The sequence below is a fragment of the Pleurodeles waltl genome, chromosome 4_2, assembly GCF_031143425.1.
Source record: "Pleurodeles waltl isolate 20211129_DDA chromosome 4_2, aPleWal1.hap1.20221129, whole genome shotgun sequence".
Lineage (NCBI taxonomy): Eukaryota > Metazoa > Chordata > Amphibia > Caudata > Salamandridae > Pleurodeles > Pleurodeles waltl.
In genome coordinates, this window is record NC_090443.1 from 287,913,148 (window position 1) to 287,938,167 (window position 25,020).

A 25,020-nucleotide genomic window follows, 5' to 3' on the forward strand; every position below is an offset into this window, starting at 1 on the left:
GTGTAGTTCTGAGAGAGCTTGGACAGGTGTCAGCGAGAGTGGGGACCATTGGGGCTGCAATAATAGGAGAGCTAAGCTTTGCATCAATGAATTGAGTTCCGTGAAGGTGTATTATTGGGAGAGCTCATCTAAGAGTCAGTCATGATCGCCCATCCGGGGGCTGTAAAACTGGGATTGATTCACCTTGGTGTCATTGAGTTTAGGGGGCCCACGACAAAGTAATACTGAGAGAGCTGGGCTCAGTGTCAGCTAGTGTGGGCCCCTGAGTCTGTAGTACTTAAATTGGCGTCAATGAATAGGGGCACATGAGGTGCAGTATTCAGCTTGGTCAGTTAGTAGGGGCAACTGAGTCTGTAGTTCTAGGAGAGACAATTTGGTGTGAGTAAATATTGGCCACTGAAGCTGTAGTAATGACAATGCTCTGCTTGTCATGAAAGATGGCCCACATTTACCATACATTTACCATACCCGATCATACAATATTCGTCCATACTCCTCACTCACCTCCACATTAAGCAGGAACGCCTTCTTCACCTCATCAATCACCCTTCTTTTGGTGCTGTCATCCATTTCATGGCATTCATGTGAGCACGATACAACTGCTTGAACTTTGTGGGGCTCGACACATCATCAAATGTAAAGAAGGCCAATCCCTCGCCTGAAGTTGGCAGCTGCAAGACTTTCTGAGGAATCCTTTTGAGCACCTGCCCCCCAGACAAGTCCCCTAAGTAGCGGGTGTATGCATGGGCTACCAGTATTTCAGGCATCTGCTGGCCTACGTAATGGAGTCTGTCCACGTACTTCCTGGTGGCCTTGGGGCAGGGGATTTCTTGCCTCCACTGTGGTCCATAGAAGTATTCCAGGTCGTGCTCCAGCGCTGCTTTGCGATGCAATTCAGCAGGAAAGTAGACTGGAGCATAACCTGGGTGATTCTTGTTACGCTCAATCTCCTCCTCCAAAGCATCATAGACGAAATACAGGGACGACATCACAAGCTGCAATGGAGATCAAGAGAGGAAAGATAGTTGCTATGACATATTAAAAAAGCAGTGCTTGATATACAAGGACAACATCACCAGATGCAGTTGAGAGCGAATTCTGTTCAAACTTGGGAAACTCACAAAAACATTGTATCTAGCATGTTAATCAAAGAGGAGAAGAACAGACATATCATAGGTATTGTTGCAACCTTGACTTTACAGGCCATACCAGTGAGCACCTGAGTACCAAATAGTCAAGCTCTTTTTCTAATCAAATAGAATTGAGACTTTTAAATGGATGTATTTATTCATTCATTCAACCTCAAAGCTAGTACCTTTATCCTCTTTGGACACCTTAATTTTCACCAAGAAGCCCGCACCAACCCAAACTCTATGGCTCTTCTATAAAACCTTGCAAATCTTGGCCTCATCCAACATGTTAATAAACCCAACAACACCTATTGTACCCGATTTTCTCCTTGTTCCGCAACATCAGAGTGAACAAGCCAGTGACTATGACCTGACAAACCACGCCCTCATCAGTTTCAGTATGTCCATCTAGCACCATCCAAGACATACCACCACAGGAACCACCCGCCGGAGCTGGGAAAGCCACTCAGAAGAGGAATGAGTTTCCACCCTCTTCGAGCATTGTCACAAGCTCAACAGCAACTTGCTGAAAGACATCAAAAACCTCACTAGCTGGATCACCCAATGTGCCTACACCTTGGATCCCCTCAAGCACAACCCTGAGGGGAGAGACTAACCACAGGCCAGGTGGTAATCAGAACAACTCAGGCTGACGAAATGCCACTTCAAGCAACTTGAGTACAAATGGAGAACAAGCCAAGACACCCTAGATAAAGACATCTTCCAACCAGCTCTAAGACGCTACCACCAAAAGATACTTAACACCAAGAGCACAGTTCTCGCAGATTGCATCAATGCCAGCACTAATAACAGCAAACAAATCAAGGAAATCTTCACCATCATCAAAGATTTCAACATGCCTCCTGCCACCTCCAGGAATATCACCCCCTCACAAGACCCTTGCAACAAGGTCTCAGAATTCTTCTGTAACAAAATCACCTCCATATACAGCAGCTTCGACCCTCAACTGGAACCTGTTACCTCTGAAACTCAACTTCAACTCATGGCAGCTGAACGAACCATGACCTTGTGGCCTGCCTTCACCTTTGTCGAAAATTGCTGCTACCTTGAAGACCTTTCACTTGGGGGCTCCATCTGGCCTTTGCAACCACCATGCCTTCACCACAGGACTCCTAACAATCAGCGAAGCACTAACACCCATACTCAATGCCTCCATTGATTCAGCCAAATTCTCTGTCACCTGGAAATATGCCACAGTCATGCAACTGAGGGAACCATCTGCTGGCCCAGCAATGCTTTCCAACTACAGACCCATCTTCCTCCTACCGTACTCAGCAAAGATCTTAGTGATACTAATCAGCCGACTCTTCACTGACCATCTCAGCAACCACCAGCTCCTCAATGTCACACAGTCTGGATTCAGGCCCAACCACAGAACAGAAACAGCACTCATTGCCTCCATATATGACATCTGCTGACAGAAGATGCCTCCATAGATGATCCTTGACAGAAGAGACACAACAGCCCTCATTCTCCTTGACCTCCTTGCAGCATTTGACAGGGTCTCACACCTTATCCTCATCAGGCGCCTCCATGAGATTGTAATCCAAGGACCCCCTCTCTGCTGGATCTGCTCCTTCTTAACAGATTGAACACAAACTATCAGTCTGGCAGTTTACCCCTTAGAAGCCTGCAAACTCATCTGCGGAGTTCCTCAAGTTTCATCGCTCAGCCCCACCCTTTACAATGCATACATGATTCCTCTGCACACCATGTCAACATCCACTCCTTTGCAGATGACACACTACTCATACTCTCCCTCGCGGACAAGACCCCAGCACAAGAAACACGCTTACCGCCTGCACGACCAAGTCGTTAACTGGAAAGCCAACTGTCCAACTGCTTTAAGCTCAACAAGATCGAGACAGAAGTAGTGATCTTCGGTAATAACACCTCACTGTGGGACTCTGACTAGTGGCTGGCCGAGCTCTGACCCACACCCAGAACCCATGCCAAGATTCTCGGCATAATAAGTGACAGCAAACTGGATTTGCGACACAAGTCAATGCCGCCACTGCATACTGCTTCCACACCCTTAAGATGCTGAGGAAGATCTAGAAATGGCTCCCAAGCAACACAAGAAAAACGGTCACTCATGTCCTAGTCATCAGCAAGTTGGATTATAGGAACACCCTCTACATCTGGATCACCAAGCAACTCACTAGAAGACTACAGACCACTCAGAACTTGGCAGCCAGACTTATCCTCCTCCTCCCAAATGGAAATCACATTACACCACACCTCAGGGAAATACACTAGCTTCTAATACACAAACATGCTCAAGTCAAACTCCTCACACACATATTCAAGGCACTACACAACTCAGGCTCCACCTATCTGAACAGTCACATCTCTTTCCACCAACCATCCAGGCAACTCTGCTCCGCAGGACTCCAATTCACCAACGTCCCATGCATACACAGACCCAGACCAGGCTGATGAACATTCTGTTACAGTGCTCCCAAGTGTGCAACAAACTTCCCCTCCACATCAGAGCCTCCTCCTCTCTTCTTGAAATCTGCAAGATGTTGAAGACCATAGGTAGGGCTAGGCACACAATCTAGTCAGAGCCAGGATACCCACGTGGGTGACAGTGTGCTTTACAAATACACATAACAACATGAACATAACATAAACGCAACATAGCAAAGCACAACATTGCATGGCAACAAAATATATTAAAATAACATAGCATAGCATAGTATAAAATAACAGAGCATAGCATAACATACATAATATAAACAATACCCAGTCCAAAGTGGGGTTATTTGGTGGTACATACTAAAGATGTTTCTGATTTAAAAGCATTGCGAAAGCATTTTTTTAAAGTATTCTGCTACCACTTACCCTACTTGTAAAATGTTCCATCCAGCAAATGGAGATATTACTTTATCAAACAATCAATATATTAGCAATTTCTTAAAACAACCTGTTCCTAACCAGGTTTATTTGCACAGGTCAGCTATTTTAAAACAGCACAAACTCTGGTGGATTGCACACTATAAAATAATTCCATTGACTGAAAACACTAGAACAATATAAATGTCCAATGGATGGATGGGTACGTAATGTTTTTATGGAAGTAATTGAGATAGGTAAGGAAGAATTTCCAGAACAATGGTAAAGGGCAAGGACAATATCAACATCTCAGAAGACATAATTTCAGTATTTACAAAGTGTTATTTTATGCATATATGTATTTATAGTTAACCACATATTCATTCTTACAAACAGAACACTGCTTCGGGGCATTATTTCAAGCATTTTGTAGTAGGCAAAGAATATACAGTGTGCAACTAATTAAGTTTGCTAGACAGTCCAGCTGTCTGCAAAACCTATTGGTTCTAATATATAGAGAATGGTCTTTGGATCAGACTCTTCTGACATTGGCTTTTTTGGGTCAGCCTGCTTCAGCAATTGCTTTGAGACTTTGTCAATCACATCATGGAACAGCCCAGAGGAGTGTACATGCCTCACCTCATGCTCCTGGCTGTTTAGTGCTGCATTCTTCTCCTAGGATGTGGATCCACTACAATACATAAAAGACTCTTTCACATCTGAGAAGTACCCTGAATAATCACATATTCAATTATTATCGCATACATGCACTGTATACATAAAGCAATCTTTTTTCCTGGGCAGAAGACTGGCTTTTTGCAATACTTTTGACGGGACTCCATTGCAAGCCTGACCTTAAGATGTTTGCCATATAGTATTGACCCTTTGGAAATTGGAATAGCTTGGCCCCAGGATTGGCACTTGATATCTTGTGAGATCAATAACAAAAGTTGGAATTTCGTAAAACTTTTAGTGGCCACCTTGAAGTCAAGCTGTCTGTTCTTTGTGGTGTTGAAACACAGCGAATGACGGCAGTTAGCCAATACACATCTAAGTCGGCATCAGGTATTGGAAGTTCGAAAGGCAAAGGAGTTCCTTGTTGCCCATGTGCCCAATAATTGATACCGTGGGCAGAACTGCCATCTGACCACTCTGTCGTCTTTGTGGAAACGTGAGTATTGTTTTACATGAGATAGGAGACATGTCCGATTCGTAGTTCGTTTTCTTATGTCTGTATGATAAATCACATGCATTCCCAGCATAGTGACTCTGCTGGGGAGTCAAACCATTGACTCCATTAAGATGTATTGCAAATGTTCAGTCTGAAAAGATATTGCTATATATGGGCACCTTGTGTCAAGAGAAGCTCACTATATGTGTGCAGGTGTGGTGCAATGTCGTGGTTGTGCTTTGACACTGGTAGTCACCCACACAGAACATCTCCTCCCATTCAGTGAAGCCCTTACAAATGCCCTGCTTGGGGCCTGGTGCAAGGCTTGCACAGTGGCGCATGTGCACAGGGTAATTGCCCGCTGCCACTGCCCCTCTCCTGTGGACCCCAGTTTCTTCACCCAGCACCACAACCCAGAGAGCTTGGTGGTTCAAGCCTTCACTTCCAGGCTCAACCCTGGCACATTCTCTACCATTCCACCGGATAAGGTGTCCAAAAGTCTGGAAACCTTTGGAAAGGGGATGATCTCTTCCATCTGCCTAGCACTACAGTCGGTAAACACCACATGTCTTTTGAGTCGGTACACACACAGTGTGTGGAATGCGAGTGCCCAAGTACAGCCTACTGTCTTGGAGGAGGCCTGAGACATACTCACTCAAGCCATATCTGACAGGTGAGATGCAGCAAAGTTTATCATTGGACACAAGATGCATACAACCAACTCACTAGGCAGAGTGATTGCTTCATCAGTGGCAGGCAGATGCCACGCCTGGTTTAGAACCACCGGCTTTTCGAGGAATGTCCAAGCTTTGCTCATGGACACACCCTTTGATGGCTGTCGCCTTTTCAGTGAAAAGGTAGACTCAGTGCAAATATGCATTAAAGATAGCAGGGTTACAGCCAGATCTTTGGGCTTATCCATGGTTTCCTGCCAACCCCATCTGCCTTTTGCACTTCTCTCTCTATGTTAGGGTCTACCAACTGCGTCCTTTCCCTCCATGCCACCAAGCCAACAGGATTTCCAACCTTTTTGTGGCCGTGGTTCCCACAAACCACAGGGAACAACAGACAGAGGTCGAGCCAGCCCACCAAGTCTCCGGCAGCTGCCACACTCAAGCCATTTAAGTGTACCCTCATACTAGCACATGCACGAGCGGGAGACAGGTAACACCATCACCTGCCCCTCTGGCAGACCATAACATTCAGACAAGTGAGTTGTTCTAATCATCCAGAAGAGCTACTACATTCTCTTTCTCGAACCCCCCATACATGCCACCATTTGGTGACCGGCTGACAGAAGATCATTTTTCTAAGCGTACTGGCTCTTTTAGTCTAAGGAGCCTTCAACAGGATGACAGCTCTTCAGAAGTAGTTTGTGGTTGCTAGTCCTGCTACTTTTTGGTGCCCAAAAAGGATGGAGGCCTCTGTCCTAATCTAGACCTGCGCCTTCTCAACTTCTTCCTGAAGAAAGAGAAGTTCAAGATGCTCTCTTTAGCTCAGGGTCTATCTGTCTTAGCACCAGGAGACTACATGGTCGCTTAGGACTTGCGGGGTGCCTACTTCTATATTCCCATCATGCCTGTCTACAGATGTTACCTGAAGTTTATGGTGGACCGCAAGTACTTTTAGTTCTCCATGATCTCCTTTGGCCTTACAAGCACACCGTGGGTGTTCACCAAAGTGATGGCGGTGGTTGCAGCACATCTGTGAAAGTCAGAGGTTCCAGACTTCCTCTCCCTCTTGAAGGCAGGTTCACTCCAGGCAGTCATCTCCAACCTCCAGAATACAACAGCCCTCCTGCACTCACAGGGGTTAAATATCAGTGTGCTGAAAGTCACACCTGATTCCCTCTCAGACGGTCCCTTTCATTGGAGTTGTTCTGGACACAGTGCAGTTTCGGGTCTATCCTCCCAAACGGTGAGTCTGGGATATTGAAGCTATGATTCCGATGTCTGTTTCTCTATCCAGACTGACTGACACTGTTGAGTCTCATGGCCTTCTGCATCCTGCTGGTAACACATGCTTGTTGGCATATGCAGGCTGTGCAGTGGGACCTGAAGTCCTAGTGGGTACAGAATAAGGGGAATCTTACCAACATGGCCCAGATCTCGGGGGATCTGCACAAGACTTGCAGTGCTGGCTGACAAACCCCACCACCGCTGACAATGAGTAATGTCAGCAGTTCTGCATGCTGGAGTTTTCAAAGTGACTCTTGCTTTGAAACGCTTTTCATCTCAAGTGGAGCTCAGACCTCCTGTATGCCTTTCTGCAATACCTCTCCTTCCCAGAGTTCTCAAAAGGATCAGAAAAACTGGGCCCAAGTCATTCCTGTGGCTCCTGATTGGGCACAGAGAGTTTGGATTCCAGAACTCCTAAGCATGAGCTTCGTTCCTCTGATCAGGCTGCCTCTTCGGGAGGATCATGTCTCGAAGCAACAGGACAAGGTCCGCGAACCTTAACCTGGGCACTCTCTGCCTTCATTCATTGAGATTGAGCAGCAGCAGTTGACAGCCTTTGACCTTCCTCCCGAAGTCTTTGATGTTATTCTGACAGACAGGCGTCCCTCCAGTAAGTCGGTATGCAGCTGCTGCTGAGACAAATTTGTAACATCGTGCACATCCAAGTACATGGACCTTGTTGCTGCACCCTTATCCCAAGTTTGAATGTATTTTTTTTTTCTGGCCCAGTATGGCTCTGCTGTGGGCACTTTTCAAAATTTACTTGTTGGCCATATCTGCCTTTTTGCGATTGCCAGGGCAATCTTCCTTGTTTAAGTGCCCTGTTGTGGTTTGTTTTCTCAACGGATTACAACATCTGTTTCCCCCAAGACCATTCATTATGCCCCAATTTGGCCTCAATCTGATCTTAAAGTTTATGTGTGAGCTACTGCACAATTGTCCACTACAGGTACCATGAAAACAGCTTTTCTTGTTGCCATAACATCGGTCAGCGAACTACAAGCACTCTCTGTTCATCCTCCCTACACGACATACTACCTAGACAAACTGGTGAAAGGTCAAAGTTATCACCTTACCTGCCTTCTTTGCCATGCCTCAACCTTTTAAAAAAGAGAAGAGATGCCATCGTCTGGACCCGAAAGCTGTGTCATCGTCCTTTAGTGATCATCCCGGTGGACCATCGACTGTTCGTTGGGTAAGTCGGGGCAAAGAAAGGAAATGCTGTTCGGAAACAGACCATCTCATGATGGATAGTACTTTGCATAAAAATCTGCTACGCCTTGACCCCCTGAGGGTTTGTGCTCATTCCAACAGAGCCAAGGCTGCGACCACTGTGTAAGCATGAGGACTACCTGTCCTGTACATCTGTCAGGCAGCAACATAGGCATCTTTACAAAATTCACCAAGCACTATTGCCTGGATAGTCAGGCCTATCATGATGGGCACTTTGCCCATTCGGTCCTGTAGGTCATTTTGGTCTAACTCATTCACAGACCCACTTCCGAGGATGTATTGCTTGGGTAGCTATTCTAAGGTTAGGAATCTACGGCTAGAAGTCTCTATCAGATAAACAAGTTACTTACCTTTGATAATGCCTTATCTAGTATAGATTCTCTCTAGCTGCAGAATCCTTATCAACCCTCCCCATACTGCAAACAGATTTCTACATTGGGTCACCCTTACGGGGCCCATAGCAAGGCACACCAGTACATTAGCTTTTTTTCTGGCTCTGTGCTTCTGACGTGGAAACGTTGTGAAAAGAAACTGATGTCAGCCCACTGGCTGCTATATAGGCACTGCACAAGTTACTTCTGGCGAGGATGCTGCCGAAGCAGTGCTGAATGACGCCACCTACCGGTGCCCAGGGGTACTGCTCCAGAATTCTTGGATCGAGTCTGACACCTGGGGATAATTCTAAGGTAAGGAATATGCAGCTAGATTGAGAGCCTGATTAAGTGTTTGGCGGTGGGGTTACTCAATCACAACAGTGATGGATATCCCATCCACTGAAATATAAACCCTGTTATATCTTGTGGGATTTAGATTTCGGCAGACGGATATCGATCACCGTTGTGACAGAGTATCTCCTCCACCAAACTCTAAATCAGGCCCAGAGTCTCTACTGGCTGAGATGTCACCAAAGGTAAGTAACTTGTTCATTTAGCAACTAAAAAGTCACCAGTTATCATCAGTCGCGGCTCACGGGAGGGAAAAGGGGCGTGGCGGCGCATGGCAGGGTGGGTTGGGGGAACGACAAAATAAAAAAATAACAAAAATAAAATATATATATATATATATATATATATATATATATATATATATATATAAAAAATAATAATTAAAAAATACTGTGTTAGCCGTGCCACCACCACGCCGCTCCTCTCCTGCAGTTCCATGCACAGGCTCCCAGCCTGCTCTAATTCCAATCCTAACACTGCTTTCATGTTGCTGGCAGCCTGAAAGCAGCATTAGGATTGGATGGCGCGCCCAGCCATGGCACTCCCCGGCAGGGTAGGAGCCTCTGCCTACTCTCTCCGATCGTGCACTGCTTTGCCAGGTTGGAGAGAGCCTAGTGCGCATGTGTGTCTGGCCAGCCCGAGACAGCCGGCCAAACATACAGGTGACCTGTGGGGGAGTGCTGCGCACTCCCCCTCTGTCCCTGTCACGCCTGTGTCCCCGCCCTTTTTTTTCAGCAAAAACATAATAAACGTTTATGTTTTTACTGTAAAGGTTTTGCAGCTGCTGCTGCTGGCGGGGGCAATGCTCCTCCACCACAGCGGAGGAGCCACCCCTGGTTATCATTTACAAAAGGTCTGCCACTACATTCCAACAAATGTGACACATATTTTTAGAAAAGTAATTTTGAGCTGGAAACAAAATTAGTTTGTGTTGAAATTATGCAGAAGATAGTAGATTATGTGGCAAGAGTTGCACATCCACAACTATGTGGAAAATCACACTGGTAGCAGATTCAGACCTCCCTTAAGGTGGTTAGTATCTACTTAAATGAATGTATCAATTTTCACACTCACTACAACACTTCAACTTTAAGATCAGCGAAAATGCCCCTCAATGTTTAAAGCACACCTTCCTATCTAACACACCTGACCCAAATAACCCATATAGGTCAATCTACAACAAACACCCTCTTCAGTCGCACACTTTGAAAGGAGGCCTGAACCTCCATGCAGATCAGAGAACTTTACGACACTGTCATGGGTATGAAGCTCTAAATAAATGAGGCAATACAATACGTATGTATTGCTTTAAGTCATAAATCCCGTTGAGCGTTCTTTTAACAATATGGCTCCATGCAGTGCATAATGACTAGCACTGGCAACCAAGGAGATAGTGTAGCATTAGAAATCTGTTACCCTAGTATTTCTAGTGCATTTGACATGCATATGGAAGTATACAATAAGACAGTATTGTACAGTGCCCTACATGAGGTTTTCATAGTGAAACAGTCGCTGTTTTTGTAATGTATTCGCTTATTTATGTTTTTAATTGTTTACTATTAATTACAGTTAATCAGTATTGTTCACGTGTATCAATTCAATTGGAACACTAATTATTGTATGGTATTGCATTTGTGGGTATCTGTTGCAAATGTATTACTGTAATCATAATGAACAATTTCACTTAAGAATCGCAATTTAACAAATGAATAACCTATTTGACATATTTTTATTTTAAGATACAGATAGTGCTACAAATACATGTTATGTGTATTAACTCAATTAAATCAGTCACACTGCCAATCTCTCCCCATAGTTTATATTTCTTGAACAATGATTTACTAGGCCTGTGCGAAACTTCCTTTACACTTGAATAATTTGCGCTATTTCCTGTTGCACGAAATTTGCAAAAACATACTTTTGCACTGTTACTTTCCTGCAGGATCTGCCCTCTGCAGAAAATGTCCTGCAAAGGGCTGGTTCGAGCACAAAACGACTTGCTGAAAACATTTTATCATCGAACCAGTTCCCTGTGCGTTATCTCGTGTGACCTTTGAACGTGAGGAATGCACTCATGTTAAAATTTTACTCACTATAGCGTAGTGTATTTTGATAAAAGCATGCATAAATTCGCTTATTTTCTCAGATATTTCACGTACTAAAAAAAACTAAACATGCAATTTTGTACACTTCTATACAACCTTCCTGCACATTCAATAACAAACATAACATGTGATAGAAATGGTACCATAGCTAGTAAAGACCTGTGGAAGGCGCTGTAAATTGTTTGGTTGGGTGGTTCACAGTGAGAATTAGAGACTCTTCGGGTCGACCTCGCATTACAATGTAGTATACCGTATTCTGGGCTACCTGTTGTATGGTTTAAAATATTTAAGAAACATCACCGGAAGCCTACATTACAGTTTTTTAAAGTGCAGATGGATGTATCGGGTTAGTGGTTGTATAGCTGAGTGGAACTGTGAGAGCTGTTTGAACCCACAAACATTACAATCCTTTCTACAGTGGATTCATTTTAGATTTAGGTTATCATTACCTCGCATAAAAGCAGTTAGAGAAGGCAATAGATATGTCTGAATGTGCTCTCACCTCATCATTTGCTTTTGCAATTCCTGTTAATTATGGAACTGCATTTTTTTTTCTCAGAATTATTATTTTGACATTCAGGACGGTGTAAGATAGTGTACTTTGCTATGTCACACTCGTGCAACAGGCTGATTTCATGCTGCAAGAGGGTGAACATTATACACTGAGTAATTAAACCATTACATATAAGTAAACTTCATTACCAAAAATCATAGTCCTCCTTGTCCCATTCATTACTATGTTAGGGTCTCGCCCCTTGCAGACATAACTTTCACTTACAAATCTATAGTTCTTTCTTAGGTTGAAGCCTACTGTCTGGTTTACTAAAGGAATCTTGGGGACATTAAAAAAGCTGACCTAGGAATGCATTCCACCTGTTGCTTAACATTGTCTTTGTCGTTTGTAACTCACATTTACTCGCTTACTATTTGCTGGCTTTATTTCAGACTGTCCAGCACGAGGTTGTCCCTCCTGTTGCTGAAACTTTGCTACTGTATTGTTCCATGAACTGTCTTTCTGTAAACAGGCCTTTAACTCTTGTTCTTATCTTGTCACATTTGCTGTGCATTCAAAGACAGTACACATGTCATCCTCTGTCTTTTGAGGGAGCTTGGTCTTTATTATTGTTTCTCTGACTTCAAAGTGACAGAATTTATGTGACAATCCTGCTGAGTAGCCATGTGAGAGCAGAGGGTGTAGGACTTCTTTTTCTAGCACACACCAAAAGAAAGGACTGAGCTGATGTTTCAGAACGTACCAGAATTAGTACAAATGAAGCACATTATTTTTGCAATTCTGAAGTATGGGGGAAATAACTATTTGAATATGATCAAAACACATCAATACACAACGTGATGACATTTGCACACTTCATCGTTTGTGTGCAGTAAAACCGTATTTTGTTCCAAATGTAATGGTCATTTCAATTGAAAATGCGTGGTCTGAATGGCAGAGCTCCACAACACCATGCATACTTCACACTATGCCACTCCACGCCACACCACTCTACACTACTCCACTCTGACATGCCACTCAACTCTACTCTATGTCCCTCCACTCTGACACTCTGTGACATGCCGCGTCACTCGACTCCACACCACTACAATTTACTCCACTCACTCCACGACAACATGCCACTCCACTCTGTCCCTCCACACCACTTACCCCACTTCAGCCTACCCCAATTCGATCCAATGTATCCCACTACACACCAATGTACCCCAATGTACCCAACCCCACTCCAACGCAATACAATCTACTGAATTCTATTCCACTCCAATCTACCTCACCCCACTCAATTCTACCCCACCCTAATTTACCCACCCAACCCAATCTGCCCCAAACGACTCCAATCTACACCACTTCAATCTACCCAACTCTAACCCAATCTACGACTCTCTACTCCAATTGACTCCACTACGATCTAATATACACCATTCCACTACAATCTACCCCACTCCACTCCAGTCTAACCCAGTATACCCCACTCCACTCCAATCTACCCCACACCACTCCACTTCAGTCTACCCACCACCACTCAATATAACCCAATCTACCCTACCCTACTCCAGTCTACCCCAATCTACTGCACTCCACCACAATCCACCCACTCCAGTCTACCACACTGCACTTCTATCTACCACACTTCAATCCACCCAATCTCCCTCACTCCAATCTATCCCACTACACTCTCCTACACCCTACTCTACCCAAATCCACCACACCCCACTTCACTTCAATCTACCCCACTCCAGTCTATCACACTCCACTCAAATCTACCCCACTCCAGTCTAACCCAATCCACCCACTCAAACCTACCCCTCCAATCTACCCCATTCTGCCCCAATCTACCCCACTTCACCCCACTCCACCCCACCCCACACCACTGCAGTCTACTCCAAGCCACTCTACCCCACTCCTAACTATACCTCTCCAATCACAGTTATTCAACCTACCCCAATCCATTCCACTCTACCCTACTCTAATTACTGTAATCCTACCAATATACCCCACTCCACGCTAACCTACCCCACTCCACTCCACTCAAATCTACTTCACTCCATTCAACCCCAATCGATCCCACTCCACTCTACCTCAGTCTTCCCACTCCAATCCACCAAATCTAACCCATTCCACTGTACCCCAAACTATTGCACTCCATCCACTGTACCCAATCTACCACTTCAGTCTTATCTACCACATGCCTTCCAAATCTACCCCACTCAAGTTACATCTAACCAACTAAACTCCAATCGTCCCCACTCAACCCCACTCCAATCTACCTTTCCCCACCCTAACCTACCCTACTCCAGACTACCCCATCAAATCTGCCCCACTCCATTCTATCCCAATTTACTCCACTCCAATCTACTCCAGTTGACTCCAGTCCCCCAACCCAATCTACCCCTCTCCAATCTACCCCAACTCATTCCAGTCCACCCCACCTCATTCCAATCTACCCCACACCACTTTATCCAACTCCACTCCAATCTACTCAATTCCAAACTTCCCCACTTGACTCCAGTCTACCCCACTCCAGACTACTCCACTTCAATCTACCCCACTATTCTCCAATCTACCCCAATCCACTGCACTCCACTCTTCCCCAATCTACGTCACTCCTCTCTACCACAATATATCCCACTCCACTCTACTTGGGTTAACCTGACTCCAGTCTACCCCACTCCACTCCAATCTATCCCATTCCAGTCCACCACACTCAACCCCAGTTTACTCCACTCCACCCCAATCTACCCCACTCCAATAGATCATATACAATCTAACCCACTCCCTCCACTCTACCCCAATCTACCTCACTTCACTCCTCAATCTACCCCACTCCACTCAAGCTAACTCATTCAACCCTACCCTACTCCAATCTGCCGACCCTACTCCACTCCAATCTGCCGTACTCCACTCAGATGCACCCCACTCTGCTCCAGTCTATGGCAGTCTACCCCACTCCACTCCATTCCACTCCAGTCCACCCCACTCCAATGTATCGCAGTCCAATCCACTCCAGTCTACCTGACTCCACTCTAATCTACTCCATTCTACTCTGCTCCACTCCAATCTACCCCAATCCAATTTACCCCACTCTATTCCAATTTTCCCCACTCTACTGCAAACTCCACTGCAATCTATCCAACTCATCTTCACTCTAATCTGTCCCACTCCACTCCAATCTACTCCAAACTACCACAATCTACTCCATGCAACTTCAATCCACCTAGTTTACACCACTCCACTCCAATATACCCCACTCGACACTACCACTCTACCCAAATCTACCCCACACCACTCCAGTCTAACCTACTCTAAACAAATCCATCCCACTCCAATTTACCCCACCCTAATCTACCCACTCAAATCTACCCCATGCTACCCTGCATCACCCCACTCCATCCCACTCCATTGCAATCTACCCCAAACCACTCACCCTACTCCACTCCAATCTACCCCACTCCAAACACCCCTCTACAATCTACCCCACTCCATTCTAATCTACCCTACTCTAATAAACCCAATATACTCCACTCCTCTCCCCCTAATCTACCCCACTCCCCTCTAACCCAGTCTACCTCACTGCAATCTACCCAATCTAACCCACTCCACTCTTTCCCTGTTTACCATATCCATTTCACTGTACACAATCTACCTCACTCCTCTTCACTCTAATCTACCACATGCCACTCAATTCTACCCCACTCCAGTCCAATCGAACCCACTTCACCCCAATAGTCACTCTAATCTACCATGCCCCACCCCAAACTACACTACTCCAATCTACCCCATCCAATCTGCCACACTCCAGTCTATCCCAATCTACTCCAGTTCACTCCAATGTACCCCACTTTGATCCAATCTACCCTAGTCCAATCTACCCCACCCCATCCCAATCTACTCCACAGTACTCTATCCAACTCCACTCCAATCTACCCTACTCCACTTAAAACCCAATAATCTACCCCACTCCAGACTTCCCATTCCAATCTATCCCACTTCACTCTATCCCACTTAACTGTAATCTACCACACTCCACTCCAATTCACTCCTCTCCACTCTACCCCACTCCACTGCACTCTATCCCGCTACAATCTACCCCACTCCACTTCAATCTACCCCAATCCAACCTCCCTAAATCTACCTAACTTTACTCCATTCTACTACAATATATCCCACTCCACTCTGATCTATCCCACTCGGAACTATCCCACTCCACTCCAATCTATCCCACGCAAATCTACCCCACTCCAATCTACCCTATTCCATCCCATTCTACCCCACTTCAATATTCCAAATCTACTACCCTCCACCCTATCCCGATTTACCCCATTCTACCTACTCCACTCTACCCCACCCCAATCTATCTACACTACTCCAATTTACCGCACTACCCAATTCTACCCCCTCCCCAATCCAACCCACTCCACTCAACCCAGATCTACCCCACTCTTATCTACCAAACTCCACTCAAAACCACTCCTCTCCACTCCAATCTAACCTAATCCGCCCCCCTCCAGTCTAACCCACCCCAATCTACCCTACTCCAATTTACCCCTCCCCAATCTACCACACTCTTATCTACCCCAATCCAACCCCCCTATCTACTCCACTGCAATCTACCCCACCCCACTCCATCCCACCCAACTCTACTCCACTCCAATCCACCTTACTCCAATCTAATCTACCTCACTTCACTCCATTCCAATCCACTTCAATCTACCCCTCTCCAAACATCCCTTTCCAAACTACTGTACTCCAGTCTACCCCACTGCACTCTACTACTCTCCACTCTAACCAAATCTACCCCTCTCCACTTCACTCCAATCTATCCCACTCCTATCTACCTCACTACACTCAAATCGACCCCACTACAATCTAACCTTGCTCCACCCTAATCCACCCACTCCATTCTACTCCACTCCAAACTACTCCACTCCAGTCTATCTCATGCTACCTTGCATCGCCCCCTCCCACCTCATCCCACTGCAATCTACCCCAAACCACACACCACACTCCACTCTACCCCACTCCAAGCACCCCTCTTCAATCTACCCCACTCCATTCTAATCTACCCTACTAAAATTAACCCAATATACCACACTCCACCCTAATCTACCCCAATTCCCTCTACCCCAGTCTACCTCACTCCAATCTACCCAATCTAACCCACTCCACTCTTCCCTAATCTACCACATCCAATCCACTCTACCCAATCTACCTCACTTCTCTTCACTCTAATATTCCACATGGCACTCAATTCTTCCCCACTCCAGTTTAATCTAACCCACTCCACCCCAATCTACCACACTCAACCCTACTCCAGTCTACCAAACCTCACCCCAAACTACACTACTCCAAGTTACTCCATCCAAACGGCCCACTCCAATCTACCCCAGTCTCCTCCAGTTCACTCCAATCTATCCCAATCTAACTCAGTCTATTCCACTCCAATCTCCCCCACCCAATCCCAATCTCCCCCACACCATCTCAATTTACCCCACACCACTCTATACAACTCAACTCCAACCTACTCCACTCACACTACCCCACTCACCCCAATCTACCCCACTCCAGACTATCCCATTCCAATCTATCCCACTCCACTCTATCACACTTCACTCTAATCTACGCTACTCCACTCCAATCTATTCATCTCCATTCCAACCTACTCCTCTCCACTCCAATCTATCCCACTTCACTGCACTCTGCCCCTCCAATATACCCCACTCTACTCTAGTCTATCCTAGTCCACTGCAATACACTTTTCCCCAATCTACCCCACTCCATTTTATTTGCACCACAATATATCCCACTACACTCTACTCTGACCTACCCCACTCCAATCTACTCACTCCACTCCAATCTACCTCATGCCAGTCTAGCCCATCCCACCCCACCCCACCCCAATTTACTCCACTCCACCCAAATGTACCCCAATTCAGTCTACCCCACTTCCCCACTTCAATCTACCCAGATCTAATCCACTCCAGTCTACCCCAGTCTATCTCAATCTACCCACTCCACTCCATTCTACCCCACCCCATCTCAATCAACCCCACACCACTCCAATTTACCCCACTACCCAAATCTACCCACTCTCCCAATCTAACACACTCCACCACACTCCACTCAACCAAGATCTACCCTACTCCAATCTACCAATCTCCACTCAAATCTACCCCTTTCCACTCCAATCTAAGTCAATCCACCCCACTCCAATCTACCCCACACCAGTCTATCCTGTAATCTACCCCACCCTAATCTAGCCCACTCCAATCTACCCCTATCTACTCCACACCAGTCCGCTCCAATCCACTCTATCACACCCCACTCTACCCCACTTTAATCCGCCCTACTCCAATCCAGTCTACCCCACTCCAATCATCCCTCTCCAATCTACCCCACTCTAATGTACCCCAGTTTATTCCAGTTTACCCCAATGCACTCCAATCTACCCACTACACTACACTCTTCCCCAGTCTATCTCACGCCACTCCAATCTTGACTAAACTCCAATCTATCCAACTCCACTTCTCCCACTCTACTCCAATCTACCCCTCTCAAACCACCCAGTCTACACCACTCCAATCTACACACTCCAGCCCATGTACCCCACTCCACTGTACCCATTTCAACCCACCCAATCTACTCCACTCTACCCCAATCTACCACACTCCATTCTACTCTACCCAATCTACTTCACTCTACTTTACTCCATACTACCAAATGCCACTGAAATCTACCCCACTTTAGCCCAGTCAGACCCTTTCCACACCAGTTAACCCCTCCTCAATCTGCCCTATCCCACTCCCCCAATCTACCCTGTTCGTCTATCTCATCCAGCCATCCCCACTTCAATCTGCCCCACTCCACTCTACCGCACACCAATCCACCCCAGTCTACCCCTCATTAACCCAATCTACTTCGCTCCAATCTACCCCACCCCAATCAACCCCACTCCAATCTACCTCACCCGAATCTACTTCACATCACTTTTTTTCTCCAACCTATTCCACTCCAGTCTTCTCCAATCCACTTTAATCTTCAGTCTACCCAACTCCACTCAAGTCTATGCCAATCCACCCACTCCACTCTTCCTCAATCCACCCAACTCCACTCCAATCTTCCCCAATATACCCCACTCCACTCAACCCCAATGTACCCTGTCCTATCTACCCCACTATAATCCACCCCAATCTACTCCACTCCAATCTACCCCACTTCACACTAACCTACCCCATTCTTTCCCAGTTCAATTTAACCCACGTTAGTCCACCACGCTCACCTACCCAACTCTTCCACTCCAATATACCCCAATCCACCTCATTCCTTTCTACTCCACTCTACCCCCACTTCACTCTACACCAATCTACCCCAGCCCACTTTACCCCAATCTACCCCATTCCTCTCTGTCCAATCTACCACACCTCATTCCACGCCACTAACTTTTAACCATTCTGAACAGCAGCCATGCAGGTGTACAACATGACTAAAACACATTGTGAAAGCCAATAACCCTTGCATAGTGGAGACCTATTAGCTTGGCCAATGCGTGTCTATGGCTGTGCTCTTAGCCATGCACAAACTGTCCCTTCTTCCTTCAATCCTGTAAAAACCAAGAAAATACATTGGGTACGGTAGTAGGGAGGGAGGGAGGCAAAAATCATGCGAAAGAGAACTATGATTCGGGGTTATGATGAAGATTACAGGTAAATACTGGTTTCATTGCCCCCCCTTCAGATGCCCTCTTCCTCTCAGTATGTGAGGAAGTCACAAGTAATAAAAAACATTATTTTCCCTGACCACAGGTGCTGTTCATGTTTATTAAGCACAATTACTTAATTGCAGATTTCTTCACAATTGAAATAAAGTTACTCACTAAGTATTCAGTATAATCGAGCCTATAATGGTGTCACCTAGATGCAGGCTTGGTCTAATTGATGTTAAAAAACAAATACAGGAATCAGAGGCATACTGTCTTCCTCAGACCTTCATTAAATGCAACATCCTCAACTGGAAAGTAATGTGTGATACTTTGTCTCTACATTCGTTTTCTAGCAGTATCTTGTTAGGGTTCAGAACGTTCTCAGGACTTCTTCACTTTCTCAACAGGTACTGCCATTCTTTAGACCAGACTTGCTTCGAAAAATTGCAAACATACGTGCACAGGTGAGTATCAGGTTTCAGGGATATCTAGATTCTTACATCTTTTTTTGTCTCTATTTTCCCAATTGCTCTGTTGTCTCCTTTTCCATTTCAATATGCAATTAGTATTGCCCACTAGATATAGTTTAAAAAAACCTGTGCTTTTCATAGAACCATTTCCCTTTAAGCAAGGATCAGAAGAAAAAAAATATATATAAAGAAAATTTAGAAAATAAAGACAAAGGCTTAGCTGCCGTACTGAGTTTTAACTGTTACCCAGAAACGAAGATGGCAATCAGAAAAAAACACCCAGTGGGGAGTATTACTCTGTCAGTGGTTTGTAGTTGAGTTCCTTCCCATATTGTGAGGTTAGTCTGAGTACAGAGTTTTACGAGTGCGGGATGATACGGGTTTTCATTGCCTTCAGAGTAACCCCTTCTATCCATCCTTTACCATATTCGTTGACCCACCTGTGAAAGTAACGCTCCTCCAGAAGAACAGACACTCCTCGGTCCTTCTAAGCCATTGGGAGGTACATCAGGTGGGAGCTGCATCTCCCTTTGCTTATGGTGCCCTTTCTGGGGTGCACTGGAAGTGTGTCTTGCTTTGTGACTTGTACTTTGTGTGGACATTAATCTGAAGATGTTTTCGAAGAGGGTTAATTGCTGGAGCTGTCCTATTAGATTGCGGTTGCTATGTGATGCCTTCTATGAGCCACCCTTTGTGGATGTAGTGGCTCTTGGTGCCCCAGCATCTGGCACCGCATGGAATGCTGCCTCCTCAGACATGACTGTGGCTGAGACAACAGATCATGTGTGCTCCTTCCACCTTATAAATGAGGCTTTGGTTTTGATGGTTTTATTGTCTGCCGAAGTGGGCTCTGTCCTGGATTCTATCTCCACTGATGTGTTTGATAATTTAATGTGGGATTTCAGTAGGTTTTAATGTGGTGCCCTTTTTACAAACTGACTTGTTTTAACTTGGCTTTATGCATTGACCTGGTACGCTTGTCAACTCAGGCATTTTATCTCTTTTATGTATATGTTTTATATTACACTTGCTTTTAAGTTAGCTGTTTTGTACTCTTATTCTCTTTAGGTCCTGGACCCTACACTCCTGCACCAGGATGGGAAGGGTACTGTGGGTTCTCTTTAGTGCCTGTGTTTGACCCCCCACCCCACCTATTTTAGCATTAGGCCCATAGCCCGTGCCTTTAACACATTGACAGTTTTTATTTATTTTGTATTTTTAACACAGCCAGCTTTTAGGCAGTTGTTTTTATATTGTAATCAGATATTTCGTTCTGAGAAGACATAGTTGTTAGCGCTGCACATTCTTTCAGCCCTTTGCATGCATTTCACTTTGTGCCTTGTTCAAGGCTGTCATGTCCGATACATGATATTCTAACTCATATTGCTGCTCCAAGTGCTCAGGAGCCAGTATCCATCACACCAGGCCTGTTCTTAGAACACTCAGGGTTCATTATATACATACCACATAGATCTAATGGGGGGGGGGGCAGAGGGCATTCCAGTCATGGCTGTCGTGCAACGTACATCATTTCATGGACAGCTTTGTTGAACGTGGTGCTGACTTTTTAGCAAACCAAGAGGATTGCCATCCAGACAACAGGCAGACTCTTGCCAGCCTTTCCAGGTATGGGGTCCTGTAAGGAAATGCCTCCTTGGCATGGTTGCCCCCTGACTTTTTGCCTTTGCTGATGCTATGTTTACAATTGAAAGTGTGCTGAGGCCTGCTAACCAGGCCCCAGCACCAGTGTTCTTTCCCTAACCTGTACTTTTGTATCCACAATTGGCAGACCCTGGCATCCAGATAAGTCCCTTGTAACTGGTACTTCTAGTACCAAGGGCCCTGATGCCAAGGAAGGTCTCTAAGGGCTGCAGCATGTCTTATGCCACCCTGGAGACCTCTCACTCAGCACAGACACACTGCTTGCCAGCTTGTGTGTGCTAGTGAGGACAAAACGAGTAAGTCGACATGGCACTCCCCTCAGGGTGCCATGCCAGCCTCTCACTGCCTATGCAGTATAGGTAAGACACCCCTCTAGCAGGCCTTACAGCCCTAAGGCAGGGTGCACTATACCATAGGTGAGGGTACCAGTGCATGAGCACTGTACCCCTACAGTGTCTAAGCAAAACCTTAGACATTGTAAGTGCAAGGTAGCCATAAGAGTATATGGTCTGGGAGTCTGTTTTACACGAACTCCACAGCACCATAATGGCTACACTGAAAACTGGGAAGTTTGGTATCAAACTTCTCAGCACAATAAATGCACACTGATGCCAGTGTACATTTTATTGCAAAATACACCCCAGAGGGCACCTTAGAGGTGCCCCCTGAAACTCAACCGACTATCTGTGTAGGCTGACTAGTTCCAGCAGCCTGCCACACTAGAGACATGTTGCTGGCCCCATGGGGAGAGTGCCTTTGTCACTCTGAGGCCAGTAACAAAGCCTGCACTGGGTGGAGATGCTAACACCTCCCCCAGGCAGGAGCTGTAACACCTGGCGGTGAGCCTCAAAGGCTCACCCCTTTGTCACAGCACCGCAGGACACTCCAGCTAGTGGAGTTGCCCGCCCCCTCCGGCCCCGGCCCCCACTTTTGGCGGCAAGGCCGGAGAAAATAATGAGAATAACAAGGAGGAGTCACTGGCCAGTCAGGACAGCCCCTAAGGTGTCCTGAGCTGAGGTGACTCTAACTTTTAGAAATCCTCCATCTTGCAGATGGAGGATTCCCCCAATAGGGTTAGGATTGTGACCCCCTCCCCTTGGGAGGAGACACAAAGAGGGTGTACCCACCCTCAGGGCTAGTAGCCATTGGCTACTAACCCCCCAGACCTAAACACGCCCTTAAATTTAGTATTTAAGGGCTACCCTGAACCCTAGAAAATTAGATTCCTGCAACAACAAGAAGAAGGACTGCCTAGCTGAAAACCCCTGCAGAGGAAGACCAGAAGACAACAACTGCCTTGGCTCCAGAAACTCACCGGCCTGTCTCCTGCCTTCCAAAGAACTCTGCTCCAGCGACGCCTTCCAAAGGGACCAGCGACCTCTGACTCCTCTGAGGACTGCCCTGCTTCGACGACGACAAGAAACTCCCGACGACAGCGGACCTGCTCCAAAAAGACTGCAACTTTATCCAAAGAAGCAGCTTTAAAGAACCCTGCAATCTCCCCGCAAGAAGCGTGAGACTTGCAACACTGCCCCCGGCGACCCCGACTCGGCTGGTGGAGAACCAACACCTCAGGGAGGACCCCCGGACTACTCTACGACTGTGAGTACCAAAACCTGTCCCCCCTGAGCCCCCACAGCGCCGCCTGCAGAGGGAATCCCGAGGCTTCCCCTGACCGCGACTCTCTGAAACCTAAGTCCCGACGCCTGGAAAAGACCCTGCACCCGCAGCCCCCAGGACCTGAAGGACCGGACTTTCACTGCAGAAGTGACCCCCAGGAGTCCCTCTCCCTTGCCCAAGTGGAGGTTTCCCCGAGGAAGCCCCCCCTTGCCTGCCTGCAGCGCTGAAGAGATCCCTTGATCTCTCATTGACTTCCATTGCGAACCCGACGCCTGTTCTAACACTGCACCCGGCCTCCCCCGCGCCGCTGAGGGTGAAATTTCTGTGTGGGCTGGTGTCCCCCCCGGTGCCCTACAAAACCCCCCTGGTCTGCCCCCCGAGGACGCGGGTACTTACCTGCTGGCAGACTGGACCCGGGGCACCCCCTTCTCTCCATTGAAGCCTATGCGTTTTGGGCACCACTTTGAACTCTGCACCTGACCGGCCCTGAGCTGCTGGTGTGGTAACTTTGGGGTTGCTGTGAACCCCCAACGGTGGGCTACCTTGGACCAAGAACTGAACCCTGTAAGTGTCTTACTTACCTGGTAAAACTAACAAAAACTTACCTCCCCCAGGAACTGTGAAAATTGCACTGTGTCCACTTTTAAAATAGCTATTTGTGAATAACTTGAAAAGTATACATGCAATTGAAATGATTCAAAGTTCCTAATGTACTTACCTGCAATACCTTTCAAACAAGATATTACATGTTAAATTTGAACCTGTGGTTCTTAAAATAAACTAAGAAAATATATTTTTCTATAACAAAACCTATTGGCTGGATTTGTCTCTGAGTGTGTGTACCTCATTTATTGTCTATGTGTATGTACAACAAATGCTTAACACTACTCCTTGGATAAGCTTACTGCTCGACCACACTACCACAAAATAGAGCATTAGTATTATCTATTTTTACCACTATTTTACCTCTAAGGGGAACCCTTGGACTCTGTGCATGCTATTTCTTACTTTGAAATAGCACATACAGAGCCAACTTCCTACAGGTCCTTATAGACCAGGATAGGCAGAAGGGTTGCCACCTCTATGCTCGCAGATTGTAGACACAGGGGGCAGGTAGGAATTATTTAGGTTTTTAGGACCATACAAAGATTGTGGGGTTGTTTATCTTCTTTACCATAATCGTAATGATGATCACTGTTTTATGTTTCATCTGCCTTAATATCGCAGCCCATACTTTTCATAATCGGATGTGATTGCTTCAATAAATGTATTGAAATCCATCTTGCATCTTTTATTCTGCCTTGGTATGTGTGAGTCTTTAGTAACTGAGTGAAAGGGGTATGATCTGTTCACCACGACTTCTCTGAGGAGTCAGTGCAATATTTAGGTTGCCACAAATCACCTTTACTTTCTAGGTTTGCGTGAGACACTGCGGACTAGCCAGGAATCAGGCTGACAACTACCAGATAGTGTTGGACTGACTCAGTCACCCACATGCGGTGCTGCTGCCGCCCTAAAACATTCAGTCTTATTACCCTAATATGAACCGCACAACAGTTTGGTGATTCTGCTGCTGTATAGTTCAGGGACTTTGCTTAGATTTAATGACGTCTTCACTGGCTCCTGAACTCCAGTGCCACTGAAGCCCTAGGACAGCAATGCCTCCTCCTGGTTTCCTGGCCGTCATCCTTCCAGCTCCTTCTCTGCTGAGATAATGCCTGGGAAAAGTATTTATTTTCTGTCTTTCTCTCTTGCCTGTACCCTTTCAGTCTGTCATTCTTCTATTTTAATTCCTGCCTTTTTCTTTTCATGCTAAGAGCAAGGGGAAGGGGGCGATAGAAGTTCTTGCAAGTCATCCTCCTCATCGACCTCTCTGT

General features: G+C 46.1%; 1 protein-coding gene across 1 annotated transcript in view; it reads right to left on the reverse strand.

Moving 5' to 3' along the window:
* Positions 1-25,020, reverse strand: part of LOC138292530 (heme oxygenase 1-like) — a 76,156-nt gene that overhangs the window by 9,897 nt on the left and 41,239 nt on the right. Inside the window, 2 exon segments of the mRNA XM_069231176.1 lie at positions 505-575; positions 578-995. Of these exon segments, the coding sequence (XP_069087277.1) occupies positions 505-575; positions 578-995 (489 nt within the window).